Source organism: Eutrigla gurnardus (genome assembly GCF_963514095.1).
Source record: "Eutrigla gurnardus genome assembly, chromosome: 14".
Classification (NCBI taxonomy): Eukaryota; Metazoa; Chordata; class Actinopteri; order Perciformes; family Triglidae; genus Eutrigla; species Eutrigla gurnardus.
The window spans coordinates 856,352-880,756 of record NC_139937.1 but is presented as its reverse complement, the minus strand read 5'-3'; the positions used below and the strand labels follow the sequence as shown (position 1 = coordinate 880,756).

Below are 24,405 nucleotides of genomic sequence, written 5' to 3'. Positions count from 1 at the left end.
CAGCAGGAGGCAGAGATTAAAAGCTGCGGTCCAGATGGTCCCTTTCCAACAGCTTCAAAGTGTTTACCGAAACCGTTACAGCTAGTGACGTAATGATGCAATGAGAAGATAAACATGCAGGGAGACCTTCTGATGCATGCTGCTATGGTGGGTGGGTAGCACTGTTGCCTCAGCACAAGGCGTTAAATATCAAAATCGCACAGAAAATGTATGTTGTGTTTGTTGCCAAAACTTCCAATCAGTTGCTAGATGAAGTGACAGCCAGGCATTTCCCATCATGCCCTGCTTCCTACAGCATCTGACTCCTGGCTACTTCAATTTTGTGAGGGTATCTTTGCTCTTGTGTGCAATCTACCCAGCATGCATTGTGCAGCGATTGATACTATTCAGGTCTGGCTCATCTCCAACGAGCCTGTTGTCTTCCTTCATCTTCATCATCATCATCATCCTCCTCCTCCTCCTCCTTTAGAAGAAACATAAATACTTCCGGCACATTAATGATGGACTGAATAAACGCTCAAACATCTCCAGACACACAAATCAAAGTTTCTATCAAAACAACCAAAACATGTTTGTTCTTCATCAATGAAAACACCATATATAACCATTTAAATCAATTTTTGTTTGAATGTTAAATTTATATTTTGGATTTGCTTCAATGCTTATTGTTATTTCTATGAAAATGTGAAATAAATGTGATTAGCAATGTTTTTCTTTTTAAATAAATGTTGACAGGAAAGTTAATAAATAACGTATATTTTCCTGGCTGTTTTGTCTGAATAATTTCGATCCACTCATGCGTTATGATACTAATAAGCAGACTGTTCTATGGTGGTTTGGAACCTCTTCAGTAGTGGAGGAACCTGCTTCCAATGAAAAACCTTCCAGATGTTCTCTTGAGAGAACCACGCTCTCACAAACACAAAACTTCTTCTCTCATCTTAAATATTTATATTAAGAAATTAAATACATACAGATTAAGACCATTTAGGATTAAAAAATAAAACTTCTTTATAGTCATCAAAATAACTGTTTGTTTGTACATAAAAATATGTTACTTTGCTCTGAAAACAGGTGCAGCAAGTGCAGGTAGAGGGGCGGGCCTAAGGGCTGTAAATCACAGTGATGGGCGAAAAGCTTTTTTACTTGGTGATGTCACGGTGTACTCCCAGACTGGCAGATGACTCCATAATAAAAATATGAAAATGTGGCACTTTGGGGGTTTGAGAAGAGAAAGATGCTGCCGCTGTTCTCTGCAGGACACCTGGGCCACTCGAAAAGGTGAAGAAGTTGCCTCTCAGAGTGGAACGCTGCAATCAGCCATGACCAATCAGGACGCTTCGTTCCTCACAAACACAAACGTTACTTCATGAGGACTAGAAAATGATTCTTGTTAAGGCCCTGAAGACATAGAAGTGTCTCATGGTTCACAAGAAAATTGGACTTTTGAACGAGAGACGAGAGATGAGACGATATAGGATTCGATCGCAGATCCTGACAGAAACCCTTCCTATTATTGGGATGATGGTAAATATCACCTCGATATTCTGATTACAGCGAGTATCATGGAATAAACTCACATGGGTGCTATCTTTAAAAATGAATGTATCCTTATTCATGCAGGATATATATCCTGCATGAATAAGGATACATTCATTAGACAAACCACAGCAGGTATATATACCTGCTGTGGTTTGTCTCTGAACACGGACACTAAACGTGATTGTGAACGTTTTCAGAGACGAAGCGTCCTGAATGAAGGCTGAAGGATTTAAAGTGAAACACCATTATTTGGATGAGTTATCTCTGATTCTGCATTATACATAGTGATTGCTGCGTTCCAGTCCTCTGGAGGCCCTCGTCTTTCTGTGGAGTCATTTCCAACACGGGTGGACACAGATCCGTCAGTTCACGTGTAACCGGGTGCATCATTGTTCAAGTGTTGCTGCTTTTAAAGCCAACATTACCGTAGCAACGGATTCCTGCATGTTGACCTTTGGACAAGCTAATGCCTAAAAGAGAAACGTCAGGGGTTTCTGGACTTCAAGCACGACGACAGCGCTTTCACTTTGAGTGCGACCAGATTTGTCCCCACCGGAGACACACTTCTGCAGGCCGAAATCTGCAGTCCTGCTCTCAGCCCTCTGTCCACCTCTGTCTTGTTGGATGTGCTCCTGGAGCCCGGGGTAGGGGGTCACTTCAGCCGATCTGATCGGAAGGAGTCCTCCACAGCCGGATCAGCCAGCATCAGGTCTCCATCCAGCATGTCCAGAGCCAGGGGGTCAATCCTGAGTGGGTCGTCCAGGGAGAAGGGGTCCATCTCAAAGCCGGGAACATGAGACAGAGCACTGGCGATCTCTTTAGACAGACCGGGAGGTGAGTCCCCTGTAGGACGCAGGCGGGACGGTATGTTAGTCTTCACATTGAAAGGAAACATCGAAGGGAAAGGGATGTCCTCTAGGAGGAGTTATGTGTCCCCGTCTACCCCCTCCTCCAGCTGTTGTCCTCTAGGAGGATTTATATGTCCCTGTCTTACCACCTCCTCCAGCTAATGTCCTCTAGGAGGAGTTATATGTCCCTGTCTATCACCTCCTCCAGCTGATGTCCTCTAGGAGTTATATGTCCCTGTCTACCACCTCCTCCAGCTGATGTCCTCTAGAAGGAGTTATATGTCCCTGTCTACCACTTCCTCCAGCTGATGTCATGTAGGAGGAGTTATATGTCCCTGTCTACCACCTCCTCCAGCTGATGTCCTCTAGGAGGAGTTATATGTCCCTGTCTACCACCTCCTCCAGCTGATGTCCTCTAGGAGTTACATGTCCCTATCTACCACCTCCTCCAGCTGATGTCATGTAGGAGGAGTTATATGTCCCTGTCTACCACCTCCTCCAGCTGATGTCCTCTAGGAGGAGTTACATGTCCCTGTCTACCACCTCCTCCAGCTGTCTCTGTGGTGGACTGTATCAACCCACCAGTGAGGATGATGTTGGGCACATTGTGCCGTCCGTCCCCGCTGCTGTAGTTCTGGTTGTGATTGTTGAGGAGATGCTGGTCCCCGGAGTCCTGCAGGTCCAGGTGTCCATGGGTGTTGGATGGGAACCGGTTCTTGTCGGTGGAGCTGCAGTTCAGACCTCTATTGTTCAGAGAAAGACAGTCTCCCTGGTTCTCTGCTGTGAACTGAAGCCAGAACAGAAGAAACCACCTGAGTTTGACCTGAAGACCAGCACAATGTGAAGAAAGTGGACCAGCAGAAAAACCTCTCATGAAGTAAAGAGTGGACAAGCTTGGGTTTTCTGAATCACTTCGGCTGCCAGGTTAATGGTGTCTGCCCCTTTAAATGAATTCTACAGCGTCAACGTAAACCCTCAGACATTTAGAAACACAACACTCAATAAGATTAAGGGAGATTATTTAAAAATGATTTCTTTACATGTATATATTGGAATGAAGTGTGTGACCTGACAGTTAAAATGAAGACAAGATGCTGATGACATCATGTTACACCATGTGATGATTACCTGCTGGTTGGACTTCCCTGTGAGCTGGAGACTCAGGTAGGGGTCATCCAGTAGAGAGTTGAACAAAGAATCCTGGAAAAGTAAATTCCTGGTTTACTTTGATTCAACAAAAATGATCCCTCTTTTTATTTGTTAAACGTTCTGCACTTCATTTGTGTGTGTTTAAAATCAGCAACGTTTACAGTCATACAAATGGGTGAGGATGGAGGCTGCAGCGTAGAGGATATATGGCAGACTAGTGCTGCCTTCACTGTCAGAAACAGAAACATTCTGCTGTAATGAATGTCAATGTGAGCAGTTTGTGTGTTTAATCTATGCATAAAAGTTTCCTCTTCACATGGACAGAGGTGTGCTACACTGTAAAGACAAGCAGCGGGACCACAAGGCCAGATGAACACTGAGTATTTAAGTTGATTTGTTGAGTTGCCTCTTAGTGAAAAGCTCAGTGAATTCAGTTGGGCTTTTATTCTGAGAGGTAAAACGGGAAGGAGTGAAGCTGTATTGTGCTTACTCGTTGATTATGTGCAAAACAACCAGAATTGTTGCCATGTTTTTATTTCATTATCTGCAGATAATACGCAACTTGGCTCCATGTTCAGCTTTTTAACTTGAAATTTGAATGTTTATTTTGTTGCTGCAGCCTGAAGGAGATCTGACTGGTCTTGTTGAAGTGATCTGAGTGTCGTAGTCTCTTACACTGTACAGGTCTGCAGCCAGATTGTGGCTGATCTGTTGGAGCTGAGGAAGGCCGCCAGCTCTGTGCTGATCCGCCTGCTCTACTTCCTGTTTGACGTGACACTGGGAGGACCTCTGCACACAGTGGTCCATAGGACTCTCGTTCTTTATCAGCTGAGAGTTGGCCAGTGGCGGCCTCTGTTGCTGCAGAGAAACACACAGTGATCATCAAGGTGAATGGAAGGTGATAAATGAATCATTGACCAGCGGTGTCCCCTGCCCAGCAACCCACCGATCCAAGGTGCTGCTGCATGTGCTGGTTGTGTGCGTTGCGTAGGTTCTGCAGGTGCAGCTGCTGCATGGACTGGTTGGGCGGTGGCTGCTGGAGGCGGTGCAGCTGTTGGTGGTGGTGTTGGCTGGACTGGGAGCCCTGCAGACCGGGGACAGACTGGTGCTGGTGAGACTGGCTGAGTGGATAGGGAGGGAGTCTCTGGTCCAGAGGCAGTTTACTAGTGTCCAGAGGGACACCCTGTTGGAGGGGTGATAGATTTAAATACCTGACAAATAGTAGTGTAACGATTCATGCGATGCATTGATGAATCGAAAAATGTTTACATTAATACATTTTTACTATTCAGCATAAAATATTATGCAGGACTGCTTTTTAATAGAATAAATATCTTTAATAGGTAATTCTGTGGTCTGTTTATTGTTTCACCTTTCAGAAGAATACAGATAGTCTCACTCGCATTATTGCATGTTTATTTCATGGATATAGAATTTTGGTTAAAACTTACTGAATCGAATCGTGGTTTACAGAATAGAATCGAATCGTTCCAAAAAAATATTTGTCCTTGAATTGAAACGCCAACGACTGAATTGTTAATCGAATCGAAGTGAAGCCAAAGATTCACCCCCCTACTGACAAAGTAAATGCATCAGTTGAGGTTTTACTCAGGCAGAACCAAAGGTTTTACCAGGAGACAGATAATTAATATGGAGGCTAACAATGCCCCCACGATGCTGCAAAACCACAAAATAACAGTGCAGTTAAGATTCACTATCTTAGCTGCATTTATCAACTTCACAAACACTTAATTTGACAACATCACACGTCAACATGTGAATATTTATCACAAGGTCGACACTGGAACAATTTATCATGCAGCCCTAGTTGTATTGGTTTTAAATATTTCCATTATCTTAATAATAGCACTGTCAATAGTAGTGATAGGAGTGTATTTAGGGCCCAAGCACTGACAAAGTCGGGTGAACAATTGAAAGAGTTATTATAGGAGTTATTATTACGACTCTTGTAATGGCTTTTTGGGGGGCTTAGTATTAAAATGTCCTGAGTGAGTTCAAATGAATTGGTATGTTCATGTGGACTGGTGAAAGGCCACTCCCTTCACACCGTATCTCCAATTGACATGAAATTTAGCACACATATGCAGCTGAGTGTGCTCTACAAAATTGCGGTAGGGACTACAAACGTCCGCCTACTGACATTTTCCACCATTTTCAATTTTGTGAAAAACATGTTTTTGCTAATTCACCCTACACCGCTGATCTGATTACTACCAATCATCATTAGACCACCCTGATCAAATGTTAGCAAAAGTTTTTTCAAAATATGGTTGACTTCAGAAGATACTGGCCACATCAGAGGGGCGTGGTCCTAGAAGTCAATACCCATAACTCGATAACCTTTCACGAAACACATACATCATGAGCCTGAATGTGAGGCCTACATACAAGGAAAAGCCTGAACAAAACAAATAACAGAAACAAAGGTCCATGGAATTATTCAAAAACTCTCAAACTAAAGCGAAGATCTCGGAATTTTAAGATAAACTGGCGCTCCACCAAACTGGAAAAATCCCACCTAGTCTGGCAAGACAGACTTAAAATGTATAAGAAGGCTCTCCGTAATGCCAGAGCAGCCTACGACTCACCTTTAATAGAGGAAAATAAAAACAACCCTAGATTTATTTTCAGTACTGTAGCCAGGCTGACAGAGTCACAGCTCTACTGAGCCATGTATTCCTACAGATCAGCTTTACTCATTGCGCTGCTCTCGGGCCTCTTGCAGCTCACCAAGCCTCAATTTGTGGCTCACATCAGTGGTAAAATAATAGCTAAGATAATGCAGCCAATACAAAGAATTAATGAAAGTACCATGAACAGCTCTGCATTCATTGCACAAGATGGCAGTATTGCCAAAACCTGCTCAGACCTACACTACTGTGTTGCCAGTTGTTGCAGCCTTTGCAGTGGCTAAAGGGCAATAGCAATGTGGGACACATAAATACATAGTGGGTTGGTATAGGATGATTTTGAGGATTAAACATTAATATATACATATTTGCAGTGCACTACACCATATGCATTAATTTTTCCCACATAGTATTCAGGCATTTAATAAAATTAACTTATGTTGCTAAAAGTTGGATACTGGCAAAAACTGGCAACACTGCATGCTTGTGGCTGTTTCATTAGGTCACGCTAGCCAGCTACGGTAAACGGAGGATGAAAATGGATCAATTGATTATCAAACAAATTTGCAAACCAGATGGACAGAAACAGTGTGGTGGAAATGAGGAAAATGAAGACTCAGTGCATGTAACAGCAGAAAGTCAATACAAAGATGCCGGAGAGGGAACGAGCGGGCAAACAGCAGATGCCCCGTGTACAAAGAGTGTTAGAGCGATTTTTTGGTTTGATATTATGTTTGATTTATCGCTTAAATAAGCAGGATGAATTTGGTTTGGTTACTTGAGTTACTTGTTTGTTTAATCTGTTTCTATTTTATGAAGACACAATTTGCGTTGATCTGCTGGGGATGCCGGAGTTGGTCTGATGAGTGCACCTGTGCGTATTTAGGAGAGGAATCATGGGGGAATGGGATAGACGGGAAGAGGTACAGTTTTTTGACCGCTCAGTGATCACTTAGTGACAGTTCTTTTGGTTTTACTTATATTTTGTCTTTTGTTTTCCTAATGATAAAATCAAGGCAGCAACGTGGACGGGCGATCTTGGCTTTAATTTTTTGGCACCGAAGGGGCGAGCGTGTCCGAAAGCCACATTCCTGAAGGAACGTGATTAATTTTGTTTGCCACAAAATAAGTCACAAGAAAGAGAAAGGTATGAGCAGTACAAGATGAGCATAGGAAATTCCAAGACAAATGGAGAGATGATTTTTTTATTTGTCCTCCATGAGTCTAACCCTTTGTGTTTACTGTGCAAACAAACCTGCTCCGGTTTCAAATGCAGTAATCTGGAGCGACATTTCCAAAAAAGTCCTGTGCACCCGGGAGTGAACTTCGCAAAAGAAAATTTGAGCAGTTCATTGCCTCGCTTTGTGAGCAGCAAAAGCTTGGGCTCTTTTTGCAAAAAGTGATGTCCTTTTCTGTGAGCACATACACATGCAAGTCAACATTCTCAACCATGAACACTATCAAGAGGAAACAGAGAAACAGACACATGCACATCTCGAGGGCCTCACAAGGATTGCAACAACAGACTACAAATACAACATGAAGAAAGTCGAGGAAATGTGCGCCTGCTTCTGCTCATCCCAGTATTAAGATGAGCCTGATTTTAATTAAGGTTGTATTGGCTGCTTACATATATGTATGTTAGGTGGGATGACAAATAAGTTAACAGATATTATTAGTTGGAGCTTTTGGTATTTTGTAGTCAAGGTGGCTCTCCTGTGGACTTTGTCTTGTAAGTGTGGCTCTACTGGAAAAAATAGTGAGGATCACTGCTGTAGACCTTAGTAGTAATGACTTTCTGAACATTAAAGGTACAATATGTAAGAAATCTAAAGCAACTGGTGGAAAAATTATCCTAATATGTCATAGAGACTCAGGAATAATGATCATATAACATACTGAACTCACCAACAACAACAGTACAGCCAAAATATTCGCATTTAAAAAAATCTTTTGCGGACCGCAAATCATGTTTATGTTTTGAAAACATGTTTTGGCACGTGGCGCCACCCACTGGCGTCTACAAATCATTGCAGTCAGCAGAGTCTCAGCTGCCGAGCAACCACGGGTTGCCAGTTTCGACTGAGCTACAGGCGGAGGCAACGAAACCCAAAAGAGCTCGTTATGATTCACAAAAACGCCAAGATAAAAACCGAGGCAAAGCGAGGGTCTATATAGGGGATGCATTTGAACGGTGGAGACAGTTGAAAGCTGAGAGGAATTTGAAATCGGATGCAGAATTGGCTACACTTCTCCTAGACAGGTAAGTCCCCCGCCCCCCATCAGCCTCGCCGCGGCATCCGAGCGCTCTTTCCCAGCCTTGCGCAGGTTGAAAACCTGGCTGCGCAACACTAGGAAGCAGGAAAGACTTACGCATTACGCTAATCATAACTCTACACTTAGTTAATTAATCGCTGTTGTTAGCAGGCGCCATGAGCTGGATACCGACTCACGGAGCGGCTCCCGGTCGGTCAGAGCGCAGCCGACCCCGGCAGTCACCGAGGATCAACAGCTGAGTGGCAGCGGCGAAGAGGCGGAGGCTCCACTTTTATGTCCGCGTCATAACGCTTTTGGTGCGTGTTTAGAACAGTAGGTTTACTTCAAAATGCGAGCATCAGACGCTGTCAGAGCGTTTATGAACAGTGTTTCAGAGCTCCCCCTAAATGTCTCAGGTAGGCTTTCAGGTAATTTCGCAGCATAACACAGCACCTTCCGGGTAAAAAAGACGTACGGCAAAATCTGGAATGAAAAATGGCACTGTTATTTCATCCCCGAATTCCATTCATAAACACAATATCTAATATCAGTTAACGAGTCGTTTTCCGTTTTTAAAACGAATAACGGGATACGAGTCATTTTTCTGTTTTTCGTTCTTTTATTTTGAAGCGAAACACGGGAAACGACTCGTTATCCGGCCGCCCCCCAGCTTGCTGACGGAGGATACGCCAACAGCTCTGGCAACCTCGAGTCTGGAGGGGAGGGGGTGGAGGGGGAGGCGGATACGACCCGCCGCAGTGTTGAGTGTCGTACCATTTTTGGCCACATTCTTACATATGGCGCCTTTAACATTTAGGACATTTAGCAGATGCTTTTGTCCAAAGCAACTTACAATAAGTATATTTGCCGAAAGCAAGAAACTACCATAAATGATCGCCGAAAAAAGTAAGCGCGAAAAAAAAGAAACAAGTGTTAGGTACTCAGCTGAGTAAAGTAGTAGCTGCTGAGCAAGGATACCTTGAACTTGTTTGAAATGTTTTAGCTACCAGAGACAAAATTACTCACTTCTTGCCTTCAATTGGAACCATTTTACCCTCAAACTCAGAATTCTTAGAAATATCATTAAGACCTGATATATATTTAGACTGCTTTTCTCCAATTGTAGTATAGTATCTTAGCTACTGGAGATATCGCGAGATGCTGTGAGAGATCGCGGGATGCAGAGAGACGGATAGACACGCTAGACTGAGAGCAGGGACATGGTGATTATAATGTGTTAATAAATCGAGTTAATAAGAACCTGACTGATCATTTATGGACAACACAACATTTGGCGACGAGGATGATAGTTTGCTATGAAGTCGAAGGCAACAAGACGACACGGATTTCAGGTCTAATACGCCGGGGAAACGCAGACTGAACCACGAGTGACCACCATGTCGCAGGAGGGACAACAGGCTGCTGCTGCACCAGTGCCGCCGGCGCCTGCTTTCCATGCTCAACTAGCCCCGCCAGTCCCATTGAACCTGGGAGCATCGGACTTGTATACGGAATACACGTTATGGAAGGACTCGTACAATTTCTTCGAAGTTGCGAGTGGGACTGTCAGTGCACAGGACGCGGTCAGAAGAGCCACGTTTCTGCATTGCATTGGTGCGCCGACCCAGAGGATTTTCGCTAATCTACCCGGAGACAAAGGTACGCATGCGCAGGCTGTTGCTGCCCTGGATGTATACTTTACGCCACGGAGAAATGTGGTTTTGGAAAGACACAAGTTTAGACAAAGAGCTCAGTTTCCCGACGAGTCGGTTGATGCTTTTGTGAATGGACTGCGGGAACTAGCGAAATCGTGCGACTTCGGCGCACTGGAGAATGACATGATCAGGGATCAGATTGTGGAGAAATGTGCGATGAAGAGGCTGCGTGACAAACTGTTACAGGAGGATGGACTGGTTTTAGACAAAGCATTGTCAACTGCAAGAGCTTTTGAAGCTGCGCAGACGGAGTCTAGATTATTTTCGGAGGCCAGTGGTCACAGAGCCCGGGACAATCAGGTTCACTTCACGACGAGGAGGAGTCGCGGTGACGACACGAAAATGAAACCTAAAGCACACGGAAGAAGCGAAAGCAGAAATGATGACGGTGAGCATGACAACAGCGACACCAAGTGTTTCAGATGTGGAATGTCGTCCCACAGAGAAGATGAATGTGGAGCTCGGACTGCTACTTGTTTGTACTGTAAAAAAACTGGACATTATGCAAGAGTGTGTAGGAAGAAAATATTTGCACAGGGAGGGAAGAATAGTGACAGAAATAGGGATGAAGAAAAGCCCAAATTTCGTAAACCAGTTAGAGCAGTGCATGAACCTTCTGACTCAGAGTCAGATGAGTTTATTAATGCAGTTGATTCGGAAGGGATTGAAACAGTGAAAGTAAATGGACAAAAGCTAAAAATGGTCATAGACACAGGAAGTGGTAGAAACTTCATAGGAGAAGACCTATTTAGAAGAACATTGTCCAGAAGGACAGAACTACGACCAACCAGAAAGAGGTTTTATGCCTATGCCCAGACAACACCACTTAGATGTGCTGGTTATTTTGAGGCAGAAATTATATGGCAGGACAAGGTAGTGAAAGATGACGTTTATGTCATAGAAGGAAAGGTTGAGGCCTTGCTAGGTAGGAAAGCCAGCTTTGCATTGAAGATACTGAACCCTGGAGAAACTGTGAACACAGTAGGACAGACAGAGAGATTCAGTAATCTAGCAAATGAATTTCATTCACTTTTTAAAGGACTAGGTCAAATTAAAGGTTACAGTCATAAAGTTACAGTCGATGAGAAAGTCTCACCTGTAGCTCAGGGTTTGAGGAGAGTCCCTTATCCAATGTTGGAGGCTGTGAACCAGGAGTTAGACAAGATGCTTGACCAAGGTATAATAGAGGAAGTGAATGAAGGATCAGAATGGGTCTCCAACATACTACTAATTCCAAAGAAAGACACCAAGGAAGTGAGGCTATGTGTAGATCTCAGGGAGGTGAATCATGCTGTGATCAGAGAAAGACATCCAGTACCGACTGTAGACAGCATCTTACATGCTGTGCAGGGAGCAAAAGTGTTTGCCAAGTTAGATGCACGGAAAGGGTTTTGGCAGTGTGACTTAGCCCCTGAATCTAGACACCTGACCACGTTCATTACTCACAGAGGGTGCTACCGCTTCAGAAAAGTTCCCTTTGGATTATCGAGTGCACCGGAAGCCTATCAGAAGGCTATGGACTCGATGCTTTGCGGAATGCAGGGCACCGTCTGTTACATGGATGATGTTGTGATCTTCGGTGAGAATGATGAGCAATTGGAACAAAGAATGAGACAAGTCTTCCAGAGATTCACGGACAGAGGCCTAACCCTGAACAGAGACAAGTGCATATTCGGACTACAGCAGATCGAGATACTTGGTCATGTGATCTCAGCCGAAGGAATTAAACCAGATCTAAGGAAGGTGGAAGCTATCTGTAAAGCACCAAGACCTGAGAATGTACAGCTACTTCGCTCATTCCTAGGCACCTGCGGATTTCTGATGAAGTTCATACCGAGCTATGCAAACCTATCAGAACCTTTAAGGAAGTTGACTCGAAAAGGACAGGAATGGGAGTGGACGACAGAAACAGAGAAATCGTTCCAAGCAATGAAGGACGCGTTGGTAAGTGAGCCATGCCTGGCTTACTTTAAGCTGAATGCACCAACAGTAGTCATCAGTGATGCGAGCCCAGTAGGACTAGGAGCAGTCTTACTTCAAACCCAATCAGATGGACGGAACAAGCCAGTGAGGTATGCGAGCCGTTCATTGACTCCAACCGAGCGCCGCTACTCTCAGATAGAGCGGGAAGCTCTAGGTTGTGTTTGGGCTGTGGAACATTTCAGAACATACCTGTGGGGAGGAAAGTTTACGCTACAAACAGACCACAAGCCCCTCATCTACATGTTCAACCCAGAGAAAGCTACACTATCGCCACCCCGCATACAGAGATTAGGCTTGAGACTACAGCCGTACGACTACAAGATCGAACACATAGTGGGAAAATCCAATGTGGCAGATTCACTGTCAAGACTTCCATTACAAGAGACTGAGGACAATGAGTATGTGGAATTGTATGTCGACAGAGTGTTGTCAGTGACTCTGCATGATGTACAGGCCATAACTCTGGAGGACATTCGCCTGAAAACGGCAGAGGATGAAACACTGATGCAGTTTAAGACGATCGTGGAGACAGGAAAATGGCCAAATCCGGTTCCGGAAACCTTACAGCCATACAACAGGTGTGCAGAAGAGTTATGCACATACGATGGACTTGTACTGAGAGGACACAGGATTGTGTTACCGATAGCAATGACAAAACGAGTACTCAGGATCGGACACGAGACGCATCAGGGTGTGGTACGTACAAAACAGTACCTGAGGGGTAAATTCTATTGGCCTAACATGGATTTGGATGTTGAAAGAGACATTAGAAACTGCTCCGCCTGTGTACTCAATCAGCCGCTCCTGAACGATCAACCCCTCCAACCACTTGACTTACCACCGAGACCTTGGACGAAGTTAGGTATCGATCTGGTAGGTCCTATCCAGAACAAGTTCATATTGACTGTGATAGACTACTATACCTCATTTCCAGAGGCTGTGGTGATATCTGACATATCATCAGCAACTGTCATTGCAGAAATGACAAAGATCTTTTCTCGATTCGGATACCCCCTAGAGGTCGTGACGGATAATGGCAGGCAGTTTGTAGGACAGCTTTTTGAGTCGTTCCTCAAGACGTGTGGAGTCAAACACATTCGTGCATCTCCATATTATCCGAAATCGAATGGGAAAATTGAGAGATTTCACCGATACCTAAAGAAAGCCTTCAGAGCGGCCGAGTGTGAAGGAAAGGTGTGGGGGGAGGAGCTTCCTAAGATTCTGATGGCATATCGTTCAACGCCACACAGAGCGTCGGGGGAGACACCAGCTATGCTGATGTTTGGACGAGACATTCGTACAAAGATTCCAAACGTGGAGAAGGGAGATGACATATCACACAACAGAAAGAAGACAAATGACATCCGACACCATCACCAGGAGTACAGAACCAAAATGAAACAGTACGCTGACCAGAAGAGAAGAGCGAAGGAACACAACTTTGAAGTTGGTGACGTAGTGTACATTGCCAGTATGGAGAACGGAAAGCTGGATTCCATATTCAGAGACACTCGCTATGTGTTACTCAAAAACACATCGGACAATTCTTTCGAACTGATCAACACAGAAGATGGATCAAAGGTCATCAGGAATGTCAAACATCTGCGCCACACTCCAGTGGTAATGGACTTTGATGTTCCGGAGCCAACCGAGGCTCGGGTTCTCAATGACAATCTGGACATGGAGTTCGCTCAGATCACTCCAGCAGTCGAGATTCCACCTGAACCCGACTCTGCCCCTGTTCCAGAATGGCAGGTTGTCACTACCAGGAGTGGCAGGGTTGTTAGAAAGCCCGCACGTTACAGGGACACTTAGTAACTGTAAAGTGACTTTGTAAAAAAAAAAAAAGAAAAAAAAAGAAAGTTATGTTCAACTGTAATAATCATCATATTGAATCTGTTAATGAATGAAAAAAAAAAAAGAGTTGTGAACATTACAGTACAGTGTTATTGTAGGCAACAGTAATAGACAGTTAGTCACAAGGGATTTAATTTGATTGTTTGTAATGAAACCCTTTTATGTTGAAGTAGTACTTTAATTCTAAACAAGGGAGGGATGTAGTATAGTATCTTAGCTACTGGAGATATCGCGAGATGCTGTGAGAGATCGCGGGATGCAGAGAGACGGATAGACACGCTAGACTGAGAGCAGGGACATGGTGATTATAATGTGTTAATAAATCGAGTTAATAAGAACCTGACTGATCATTTATGGACAACACAACACCAATCAACCTTAACCAACTAACGTCAAAGATCTCATAATCAAAACCAACAACCTGTCTCCTAGACCCGATACCAACTAGGCTACTCAAAGAAGTCTTACCCTTAGTTAGCACGTCCTTATTAGATATGTATATATGGTATTTACTGGCGGATTGAACAGTTTTAAATCAGAAAAAATACTGTTCAACACCGTCACCAGTCCCATCAGCCTTGATCCACTATCTGTTAACATGAAGCACACTGCCAGAAACGTAAGCGTCATATTTGATTCAGACTTAAAATATATCCCGCACATCAAAAAAGGTTGTCTAGTCCTGTTTCCTCCTTATCAGAACCATTTCCAAAATCCAAACACACACACACACACACTGCGTGGGGGTGCAACTAAGCAGGGTTCCAGACTAACTTTTTGCATTGGTTGCACTGGTGCGCCTAACTTTTTTTTTTTAGGTTCACCAGCACAAAATTTAGGTGCACCCACCTTTTTCATCGCGTCACCTTTAACGCCAAAAAGTCACTTTTTTATCGCTCTCCTTTTACATAATGACACCCCCTCTATGGCCTATGTTGACTGCAGCACCATCAGCACCCAGAGCAAGCCTTTTCTCCAGCCAATCTGCACACTGATGCCCAAGCGCAGCAAATGCTTGCTTTGTGGCAGCATACATTTCTAAAGGATAAAAATATCATACAGGTCACTAGCCTATAGAGTGCAAATGGAAAAGTGTTTATGTGATCTTAGCCTAGCCTACTTATATTTTCACTTAGGCTATTCATTTTAAAAAATATTAGGAATAGGCTACTATACAATTTGCTATTCATTATCTCTCATGCTGTAATGTGGGCCTTCAAACACTGTGCGTGTCCATGCTCCACCCGACATGTCCAATTAACATGTTGACCGCGGTCCCTTTCCGCAAAATGCAGCAGTAGACAATAACGCACTCTTTGGTAGAGACGTCTGTGTCGCCGAATGACGTGTACGTGGCGTTTCCAACCTCCGCAGCGTCTTGTTCTTCAGTGTGTTGGCATTTTTTTCCATCAGACTAATTTCGGTCTTAAATTTTGTGAACGGCAACTCCTCCTTTGCAATATTGTATGCAACGTTGGATTTTAAAATCATTTCAGCGGACCTGACTGATATAGCCTGAAGCTGAAATGCAGCTGGGAGAGGGGCCACTTTATCAACACACTTATCACGGCATGTAGTATGCTTTTTGGACATATTGCGCTTTTTCAACGTCTCGATGCGAATGTTGTTGACTCTTCCACAAACGCACTATTACCGGCCATATTATGACCGCACTCCCGACAACTGATCCCGGACCGGGAGTCGAACCCGGGACCACCGCATCAAGGACGTTGAGCCTCTGTACATGGGGCGGCTGCCCTAACCACTGCGCCACCGGCCCCGCTGGTTGTTTTCTTAATGAAAAAACGTTCAATATTTCTGTCTCTCTTCATTTTCGAAGAAAATCGAAGCGCTCAGCCTCTTATTGGTTTAGACCACAATACTGTCCGGAGAACACAGAGATGCTGCGCTTGCGATTTTTTCCCCCACCCGAGCAGCATTAGGTGCACCATTGGGACCTACAATTTTTTTCAGTCGCACTCATAAAAAATGGTCGCACACTGGAGCCCTGCTCAGCCTTGCATTCTTCAACAGATAACGTGCTATCGCGTTCTCCCTCATTCCTTTGTTCAATCTCTAAGGGCTTGTCCATCAGTCGGAACTCTCGTATGACGTTATCGCTATCATGATCATGTCCATAATTTTGCCCTACTGCTCCTTCCCCTCCCTCCTTTCTCATCTGTACATAAACACAAACACAGATACACGCACACATATGCTTTGCCTGTGTGATGTAATTAGTTAGTAAGTGAAAAAACAATATAACTGATAATGCTAAAGTTAAATAAAGTGTTCTTTTCTTTAAAAAGCTGCTGTCTGTGGTTATTGCTGTTTAAACAACAGCTGGTTAAGAGGGTCAGAGCTCCCTTGAGACGAGGTCAAAGGTTCGGTTATTGGTCCCTGATCCCAAGATTATTAAATATTCTACGAATATTTATAATACTATCAATAATTACAAATAACCAAACCTGCTCCCTTTTGAATTCAAACAAAAAATGCAGTATTCTATAAAAATTAACATTACATTTCTATTCTGACATCCTAAAGTAAGAAGGCAGACTACTTTATAATGAGTGATTCTAAAGGACTGTCGCTCTAACACAAACATGTTATAACATCTCAGCTCAGTAAATTGGTGGATATCCCATGGGATTTCAAACACGGATTACCTGTGTGATGGAGGATAGCGTCGGGGAGATGGTGGGGGAGAACTGTTTGGAGTGATGCCTCCGGGACTCCCCTCCCATGGGCAGGATGAGTGGCGAGAGCTGTGCCCGTCTCCGTGGCGATGTGCTGAGTGACGGCTGGCCCTGTCCACTGAGCAGTGGCGAGTAGGAGGAGGAGCTGCTGAAGCTGGGATTACTGCTGGACACCGACTGCAGGGAGGAGTTACTGAGGGACGAGTGCAGCGATTGGTTGCTGAGGGAGGATGGAAGGGAGGGGGAGGAGCTGAGGGATGACTGCAGTGAGGGGTTGCTGAGCGACGAGTGCAGGGAAGTGGAGCTCAAAGAGTTGGAGAAGGAGTGGCTGCTGAGCGATGACTGGATGTTGGGGTTGCTTAGTGATGACTGCAAGGAGGGGTTACTGAGTGTGCTCTGTAGAGACCCCAGCAGACCTGCAGAGGCAGAACAGCAGTACTGTCAAAATCCACAGAGACACATAAAAACAATATTCTTTACTTCTTAAAACTAAAACATATGAATAATAATATAAACAGTGAACAATCACTATTTTCACTTCAGGTTTATCTGAAAATCACGATTTGTGATAGCATTCAATCTTATACAATATTAATAAACACAGCAGTATGGTCAGAAAGGTTTATTAACCTCTTAAGCCCTGGCCATATTTTCAGAAAAAAATGCAGAAAAATACATACATGAACGTAAATGAAGAATTACTCCACTTTAAAAACGTTCATATGCATGTCCTTTGACATCTAGGGACTTCAGAGAATGTATTCCCAGTGTAAAAAATGTTGTGTCTGCCACTATGCCTGAGTAAATTGGAATAAACCAGTGGAGAAATGTGAAATGTCTATCCTCGCCTGATTTTCCCCCCTATTTGACAGAGGATAAAACTATGCAAACAATGACTCCATGCAGACAGATGCCATTGATTACCTTCAGCAAGTCCTTGACTACATATTTACCCATTTTGATAGAATTTGAGCAAAGGGCTAAGCCTCCACAAAGGTTTTAGTAAGGATACAACCAGGCGGACACTCACTTTGGCACAGTTTGGCACACTTTGTGCCAAACTGTGCCATATGGATTACTTTCCACTTTCCATGGAAACTGTCTAGAAAATACAACTTATGTCCATTAGACTAGTGTAATGCCATCTACTGGAGCTTTTGGATATAACATTTACCTTGTGCTTCATCAATTTTTACCACTGTGCATAATATATGTATAATTAAAATCAATGAAAACAACAACAAAATGTATCATTTTGTCTCCACATGGGAGTTGTTTTATGAAAACAGTAACAGCTATTAGCAGCAATAATCTAATAAAACAACTGTAGCAACAATTGGAACAAGAACAGAGTAAAAGAGAGTGCAGCAAATGCAACTATTTACATGGCCAAGAATGTCAATGTGCAAGAACGTTGATGTGCAAGTAAACAAAATAGACCACAGCCTCGGCCACGACTGGAGGATGCAGATTGGCGCTGGGAGGAACTGCGTGGTGGGGGGGGCATAATCCACATCCTCATCTCCTTCATGATCACTGTTGCATAAAAACAGAGCAATAGATGTTGAAAGAAATATATTCAGAGGACTGACAAATCACATGCATTTCTAACAGCAGAAAAGCATGTAAATGTATCATTGAAGCAGTAAGAGACAAAACCTACTCAAATAATCAGTACACAAACCTTGATAGAAGAGATGACGCCTCAGATGGAGACACGGGTGGCTGAGTGTCTGGGGGGGGGGGGCTGAGGAGATGATGGGCCTGAAGCCTCACTCTCATCTTCTTGTTGGCTATGAAAATGGTGATAATAATTAGTATTTTGGACAAAATATGTAATGATGTATGTACATTCGACCAAAGGAGACAAAGGTAGTGGAAATGTGTAAAAATATTCAATATAATTGAGTAGCCCTGACCTATACTATATTGTGTTTGCACTTGTATGTACTCTCTCTCTCTCTCTCTCTATATATATATATATATATATATATATATATATATATATATATATATTGTACAGTATTTGGGACGACAGACATAATCCAATGTGTGCAAACCAAGACCAAAAGAGACAAACGCAGTGAAATATCTACAAAAAAAAAAGTATTGAATTGAATTGCCCTGCTTTATACTATACTGTATTTACATATAAATCCTCTTCAGCGTATTTTGTACAGTACAGAGCACAGCCTGTCCAAAAAGGCTGCTAGTTTGGTTACCTGTTAGTATCTGTTAGCATGACGTGATGAATGTTTGTTTGGTTAGCATCTGTTAGCAGGACGCAGTGAAATGAGAAGTGGCAGAAAAGTGGACGTGCGCCATTTTCGCGTTTTTGTTACATGCCAACATAACGTTACATGCTTGGGGTTTGAGGTGTGTTTCATTAGGATGGGCTTTTAGCACAAAAATGAGCCATTAGAAAGAAATACAAATACTTACGCGTGAATGGGATCCACGCGCAGCGTAACTGCTTCTTCCTCCGAGCCGTCTGATGAGTCCGACGAGTCCGAAAATTCAACGTCCGACTCCTCTGTATCTCGGCCAAAATTTCAGCGATGTCCTTGTACTTTTTTGCCATTGTCACATTTGCCACAAGAATCACGTAATACAAAAAACAACAACAACAAAAACACTTACTACCGACTGACGCCTGGTTCACACCGGACGCGGAAGCGCCGCGAATAGACGCGTAGCGGAGCCCGCTTCCATTCGGTGCCCCTGTTAAAGGAGTCATCACCTGGTTTTATACGTATCCAGCCCCCCTTGGATCGCTTTGGATCAATTCGTAAAACTTATTAGAAAAAAAAAAAAACATTTTAATCAAACATTGAGCTTGTTCTGACCCTTTTTCGTACCGCGATTTTATCACGCGAGATTACGCGCGAGGTTTTGACTGGTCCGGATGTGCATTGTATAATATGTAATGAGGCGCGCGTTGATTCGCCGCAGGAAGGACAGAGCCGGGGGGGCTTGCCTGCATGCAGACTCCAAAACATAATGGCGGCGCTTCGGCGATTTCAGGTAGCGGACGGGGCGGGGTTGGGTGGTGAAAGAGGGGTGGGCTTATGCAAGTAGCCGCCACGGTGACGTCACCGAAGGCGCAGAATCAAAATCTCGTGCTTTAGGAATGCACACCCTTGTGTGCTATTCCTGTTCGGAAAAAGAGCAGAAGCGAAAAAACGGCGCCACTTTCAAACTCCAGCCTTTCAGGCAAGTTTCAACTGAGGTCAAACACAGATATGCATGTTTTAACAAGAGAAATTGCGATTTCCAGGTGATGACTCCTTTAAGCGATAGTGTCGTTCACACCAGACGCGGAGCGCCGCGAATAGGCGCGGCCGCCCGCGCCGTGAAGCGATCGTTTCGGCGTCTGCTCTACTTTTTGCGCGTGCCGCGAGCGAACGCATCAATTCTGGCAGGAAATCACACAGAAAAACACAAGACAATCCGGTCAATTTTCAAAATAAAAGCAATTTTCAAAATAAAATACCGCGATTGACAAACGCGATCATATTTGTGTATCTAAACTCGCACTGGGAAACAGGAAGAGACAATACATTTAATAAATGTGAAGAGTAGATATATCTGCACTACTACTGTCTACTACCATACACACTCTCTGTCTGTGTGTGTGTCCCTCTCTCTCTCTCGCTCTCTTTCTCTCTCTCAGAGAGAGAGAGAGAATGGATAAATACAAGAAGTGTACAAACTTCTTGGTTACAGAAACATGGCGTATTAATTTTATGGGGTTTAATGAAAAAAAATAGCTCTGAATGAACAACAGCTGAGCAGAAGCGCTTGTCGACCGCCACGGAGAAATACGCGTCTGGTCTAAACAGGGGGGCAGCGGATCGCGCGCGATTTCCGGCGGCGCAGCGCGCCACGGCGCTTCCGCGTCCGCGTCCAGTGTGAACCAGGCGTAAACCTGCCGAGTTTACACTACAACAACAGCTGGTGACGCTGGTGACAGAGAGTTGGCGCCACCCTACGTGCACTGTTCGTAATGGCGCACTGCAAGGCATATGAGCTATTACTTTTACGCGGAGTTTCAATCTCTGCTGGGTATTGTAGTCCATAGAAGGCTTGGTCTCATTCAATATAGGTGTCCCTCCCCTTTCAAAGGACTACAAACATGGTCGCACCACATTGTGTTCTACGATGATTCAAGGCATTTATTTCCTCGGATCACACTTTTTAAATGTCGCGGATTTCACACAAGGTTTAAAATCATCTCTAAATACTAACGTTTTCACTAAAATGCACGTCCGACCTTGTTTTGTGTAAATTAGAGTATACACTTTGATCAACAATTGAAAGTAAACATCGTTGTCTTGTCTAACTACTTTTTTTTACTGTGTTTATTACTGTCTGGTTTTTTTCGGCCCGCCCGCAGCTGCATTTTTGCTATTTAGCAACAGTTTTTCCAGGAAGGCCCCAGTTGATATCAGCAGTAACTTTAACGGCCCAGTGAGACATCTATGAAAGGTCAAGACTGAGACCATTCAGAACAGGTCTTAGTGTGTATGTCCTGGATGTACCTGATGTGTGGTGGTGGAAGTGGCCATTGCCTCCCTGTGCGTTGGCGGTGTTGATGCCCAGATGAGTGAGAGTGGAGGCCAAGTTCCCTGTACTGCTGCCCCCACTCAGAGAGGAGGACCCTGGGTAGCCGGGCTCATCCTGGTCAAGCGGCGTGGGCAGCGGAGAGGGGAAGTGGAGGCTGGACAGGTCGGGCAGCGAGCCGCCGGTATTGAGGACAGATGGGACGCCGTGAGCTGGCGTGGATGGCTGCTCCGGGGATGTAAAGATACTGTGTGGAAACAGAGGCATTATAACAAAAATATCCTAGTCAGCAGTCAAACATAAATATTTAACTGCAGATCTGGTCTCACTCTGGGATCCTTCCTCTGAGTCTCTCTTCACAGCATGGAGAATGATGGTGTTTGAGTAAAAGATGAGTGAAGAGGAACTAATTATTAAAGCATCCTGACATGACCTTGAAGAATGAATCAGATATCAGATCATGCGGTGTGTGATATGCTGTGAAGACACTGATGTTACCCATGTGAGGGAAATTCCTATTTAATCATGTATTTCTGTGGGCAAATGTCTGTCCTCAATGCGTATTGCAGGACCATTTGTCACCAGGGGCATTGCCAAACAAGCCCATTGATGCAGGATAAGACAATGACCCTTTGATCAAATACAACATCTGGGGACACCTGGAGAAGGGGGGTGCAGGATGTCAGACCTGTATGTAAATAGAACTGTATTATAAGTGGCCACAGAAACAGTGACTTCAGTCATTCCTTTGTCGCACTGGGGAATGGCTCATGCTGCAGCATTAAAAGATCTTCAGATTTGGATATTATGTCTACTGGTATTTCATTGCCAAACTCTCACCTGCACTAGACTAAACTGGTATTTCAGTTGCAACGACACCCATTACATCGAACATGAAAGGTCCCCCATTATACTGATTTTCATCACTTTCACACAGTTGTCAGAGGTTCAACAACACTGGATTCGATATGCATTTCCCCAAACCCATCTGTGGTCTAAAAGTTGCTCAAATGAGCTCTCTTGAGAACAGGCTGCTTCTGTGCCTGCACGTTTAAATCCGTCTGTCATCGCTTACTTGGAGAGCCACAGAGACGATACCGCTTACGCTAGCGGCAGCATGAGCCAATGTTTACGTGGATGTATCGCTATGGCCCTATGTGGCTCAGGTGAAGTTGGGGTCCCGTATGGTTGGGACAGATCCTTTTACGGGTGTCAGTGTCGAGGCAAAGCCAGCTTTGTACTGACTAGGGGTGGGAAAAAAAATCGATATTGCAATATATTGTTGCGCTCTCTGTCGCAATAAATAAATCGATACACTGACGGCAAATATCGATATTTTGGGTCTACGGGTTTTTTTAGACTCCCGTCGGTGCGTCTAAGAGTTTACGGTTCTCCGGAGCGGATCCGCGGGGGCCGCCCGCTGCCCGGTCTGATTGCCTATTTACGGGCAGGATTCCGAGCGGCGCGCTAGAGTTTAGAGGCTCACGGACTCACGGACTCTGGCATCGGGTACCCCGAGGCGGAGGAGGAGGGTCCGCCGACGTGACCCGCCGGCTCCCCGCCGGCTCCCCGCCGGCGCTGCCCTCGTTTCCCCCGCTAGGGCAGCACCGGTTCAAAAATGAGCGTCATGCGCGAATGACGCGAATGAAGCGAATGACGCGAATGAAGCGAATAGTCCAAAATGATCAAGCGGCGCGATACACGCATCTCACGCGATTGTATTCGCTTCTATCGCGTCCGGTGTGAACGCCGCATAAGCGTGGCCGTGTGCTGGCCGGTGCTGTGCTTCAAGCGCTTTTCACACAGCATTGAGCTCTGAGGGCATGAGGCCCGACTTCCCAGGTACTGGATGGGTGAACATAACTCTGCACATAATTGGTTGCATACTGAAATGTGCCCAATATTTCATTTAATTCTGATGTTATTCTTATCTTGTTTAGCTATTGTTAAACTAAAACGGGCCCAAGTTTACATAAAACAAGTTGCTACTGACTTTTCAGTATCAGAAAGCACTGTCCTGGTTTACATAAGACATGTTATTAATGTTCATGCACTTTAATGTGTCCAGCTGGACAGTGTTTATTCATTTGTACATTGTACGAAGTTTTGGAATTTATTTTTTATGCATATTTTTTCTTTTTCAGTCACATATCGTGATATATCGTTGATGAAATTTCTTGCAATATATCGAATATCGCAGATATCGAGTATCGTGATATTATCGTTATCGTGGGCCAAATATCGTCACAGTATCGAATCGTGAGTTACCCGTATCGTCCCACCCCTAGTACTGACCCTCGTTACTGAAGTGGTTAGCACACACATACAAGCTAACACGGACCGTAGCCGGCACATTGTCATTAACAAATGAAACGCAACCACTGTCTCTTCTGTTCTTCTGTAGCTGGGACCGAATATAAGCACTCATGTTGATTTGTACGACCAACAACAGCAATTTGAGTGTCTGCGAGCAACGACCCTGCTATCTCACTGCTGTCTCACCGCAGGACACACCGAACTTCACCTCAGTGAGGAACGCCCCCTCTCGGATATCTCCTATCATCAGAGGAGTTCGGCCTATGCAAATGATTCCCTTCGTTACGTAACGACGGGAGCTGAATCTGAACAGCCTGTAGGAGTGCCGTTGTACCAGTGGGTGGGGCTGCAGAGACCATGCAGGAGTCGCTTGTTTTCCCTCATTCAGGGAGTTGACAGGCTCAGGGAGGACCAGTTTATAGGTGTAGAGACCAGAAAAAAACTGTTTTTTATAATATGTGACCTTTAACATCAAGAGATGACGCACAATATCTTGTGGCGAGTGATCGCCGATTAGTTTGGGATCGGGGACGTTTTGTAGTCGGGGTGAGAGAGAAATCCGGCTGGCACCCGCTGCATTTGAACCGATAATGTTTCATCATTCGTGGCCGTAATAAACACTATTACTGCTTTATACATGTTGTGGAAGTCCCGGACACACCGGGAAACTAAACAGCGTCCTGCCGTTCATAGCGGAGGGGATGTTCCCATTCATTGTCTATGTAAGAAGCCGTGTTATGCCGTCGCAGAGCGGTGAGTTTCCAGAGACGGCGCCGCCCGCAAACTCTCGAAAATCTTTCAAACTGAGCGTTGTCAATCTAAAATA

General features: G+C 44.4%; 1 protein-coding gene across 5 annotated transcripts in view; it reads right to left on the bottom strand.

The window, feature by feature from the left end:
* Positions 1-928: 928 nt before the first annotated feature.
* Positions 929-24,405, bottom strand: part of LOC311024687 (CREB-regulated transcription coactivator 2) — a 93,081-nt gene continuing 69,604 nt past the window's right edge. For 4 of the 5 annotated variants that reach the window (XR_014598316.1, XR_014598317.1, XR_014598318.1 and 1 more), the window contains 8 exons: positions 21,242-21,510; positions 16,671-17,116; positions 4,486-4,722; positions 4,215-4,397; positions 3,519-3,590; positions 2,973-3,177; positions 1,670-2,385; positions 929-1,633 (listed from right to left, as the gene is read on the bottom strand). Coding sequence is in view for 1 of the 5 variants with exons in the window: in XM_084027211.1 (XP_083883337.1) it covers positions 2,195-2,385; positions 2,973-3,177; positions 3,519-3,590; positions 4,215-4,397; positions 4,486-4,722; positions 16,671-17,116; positions 21,242-21,510 (1,603 nt within the window). In the remaining 4 variants the exon portion in view is untranslated. Of the gene's footprint in view, positions 2,386-2,972; positions 3,178-3,518; positions 3,591-4,214; positions 4,398-4,485; positions 4,723-16,670; positions 17,117-21,241; positions 21,511-24,405 lie in introns of all 5 variants that reach the window. The other variant, XM_084027211.1, reaches the window with a different exon arrangement.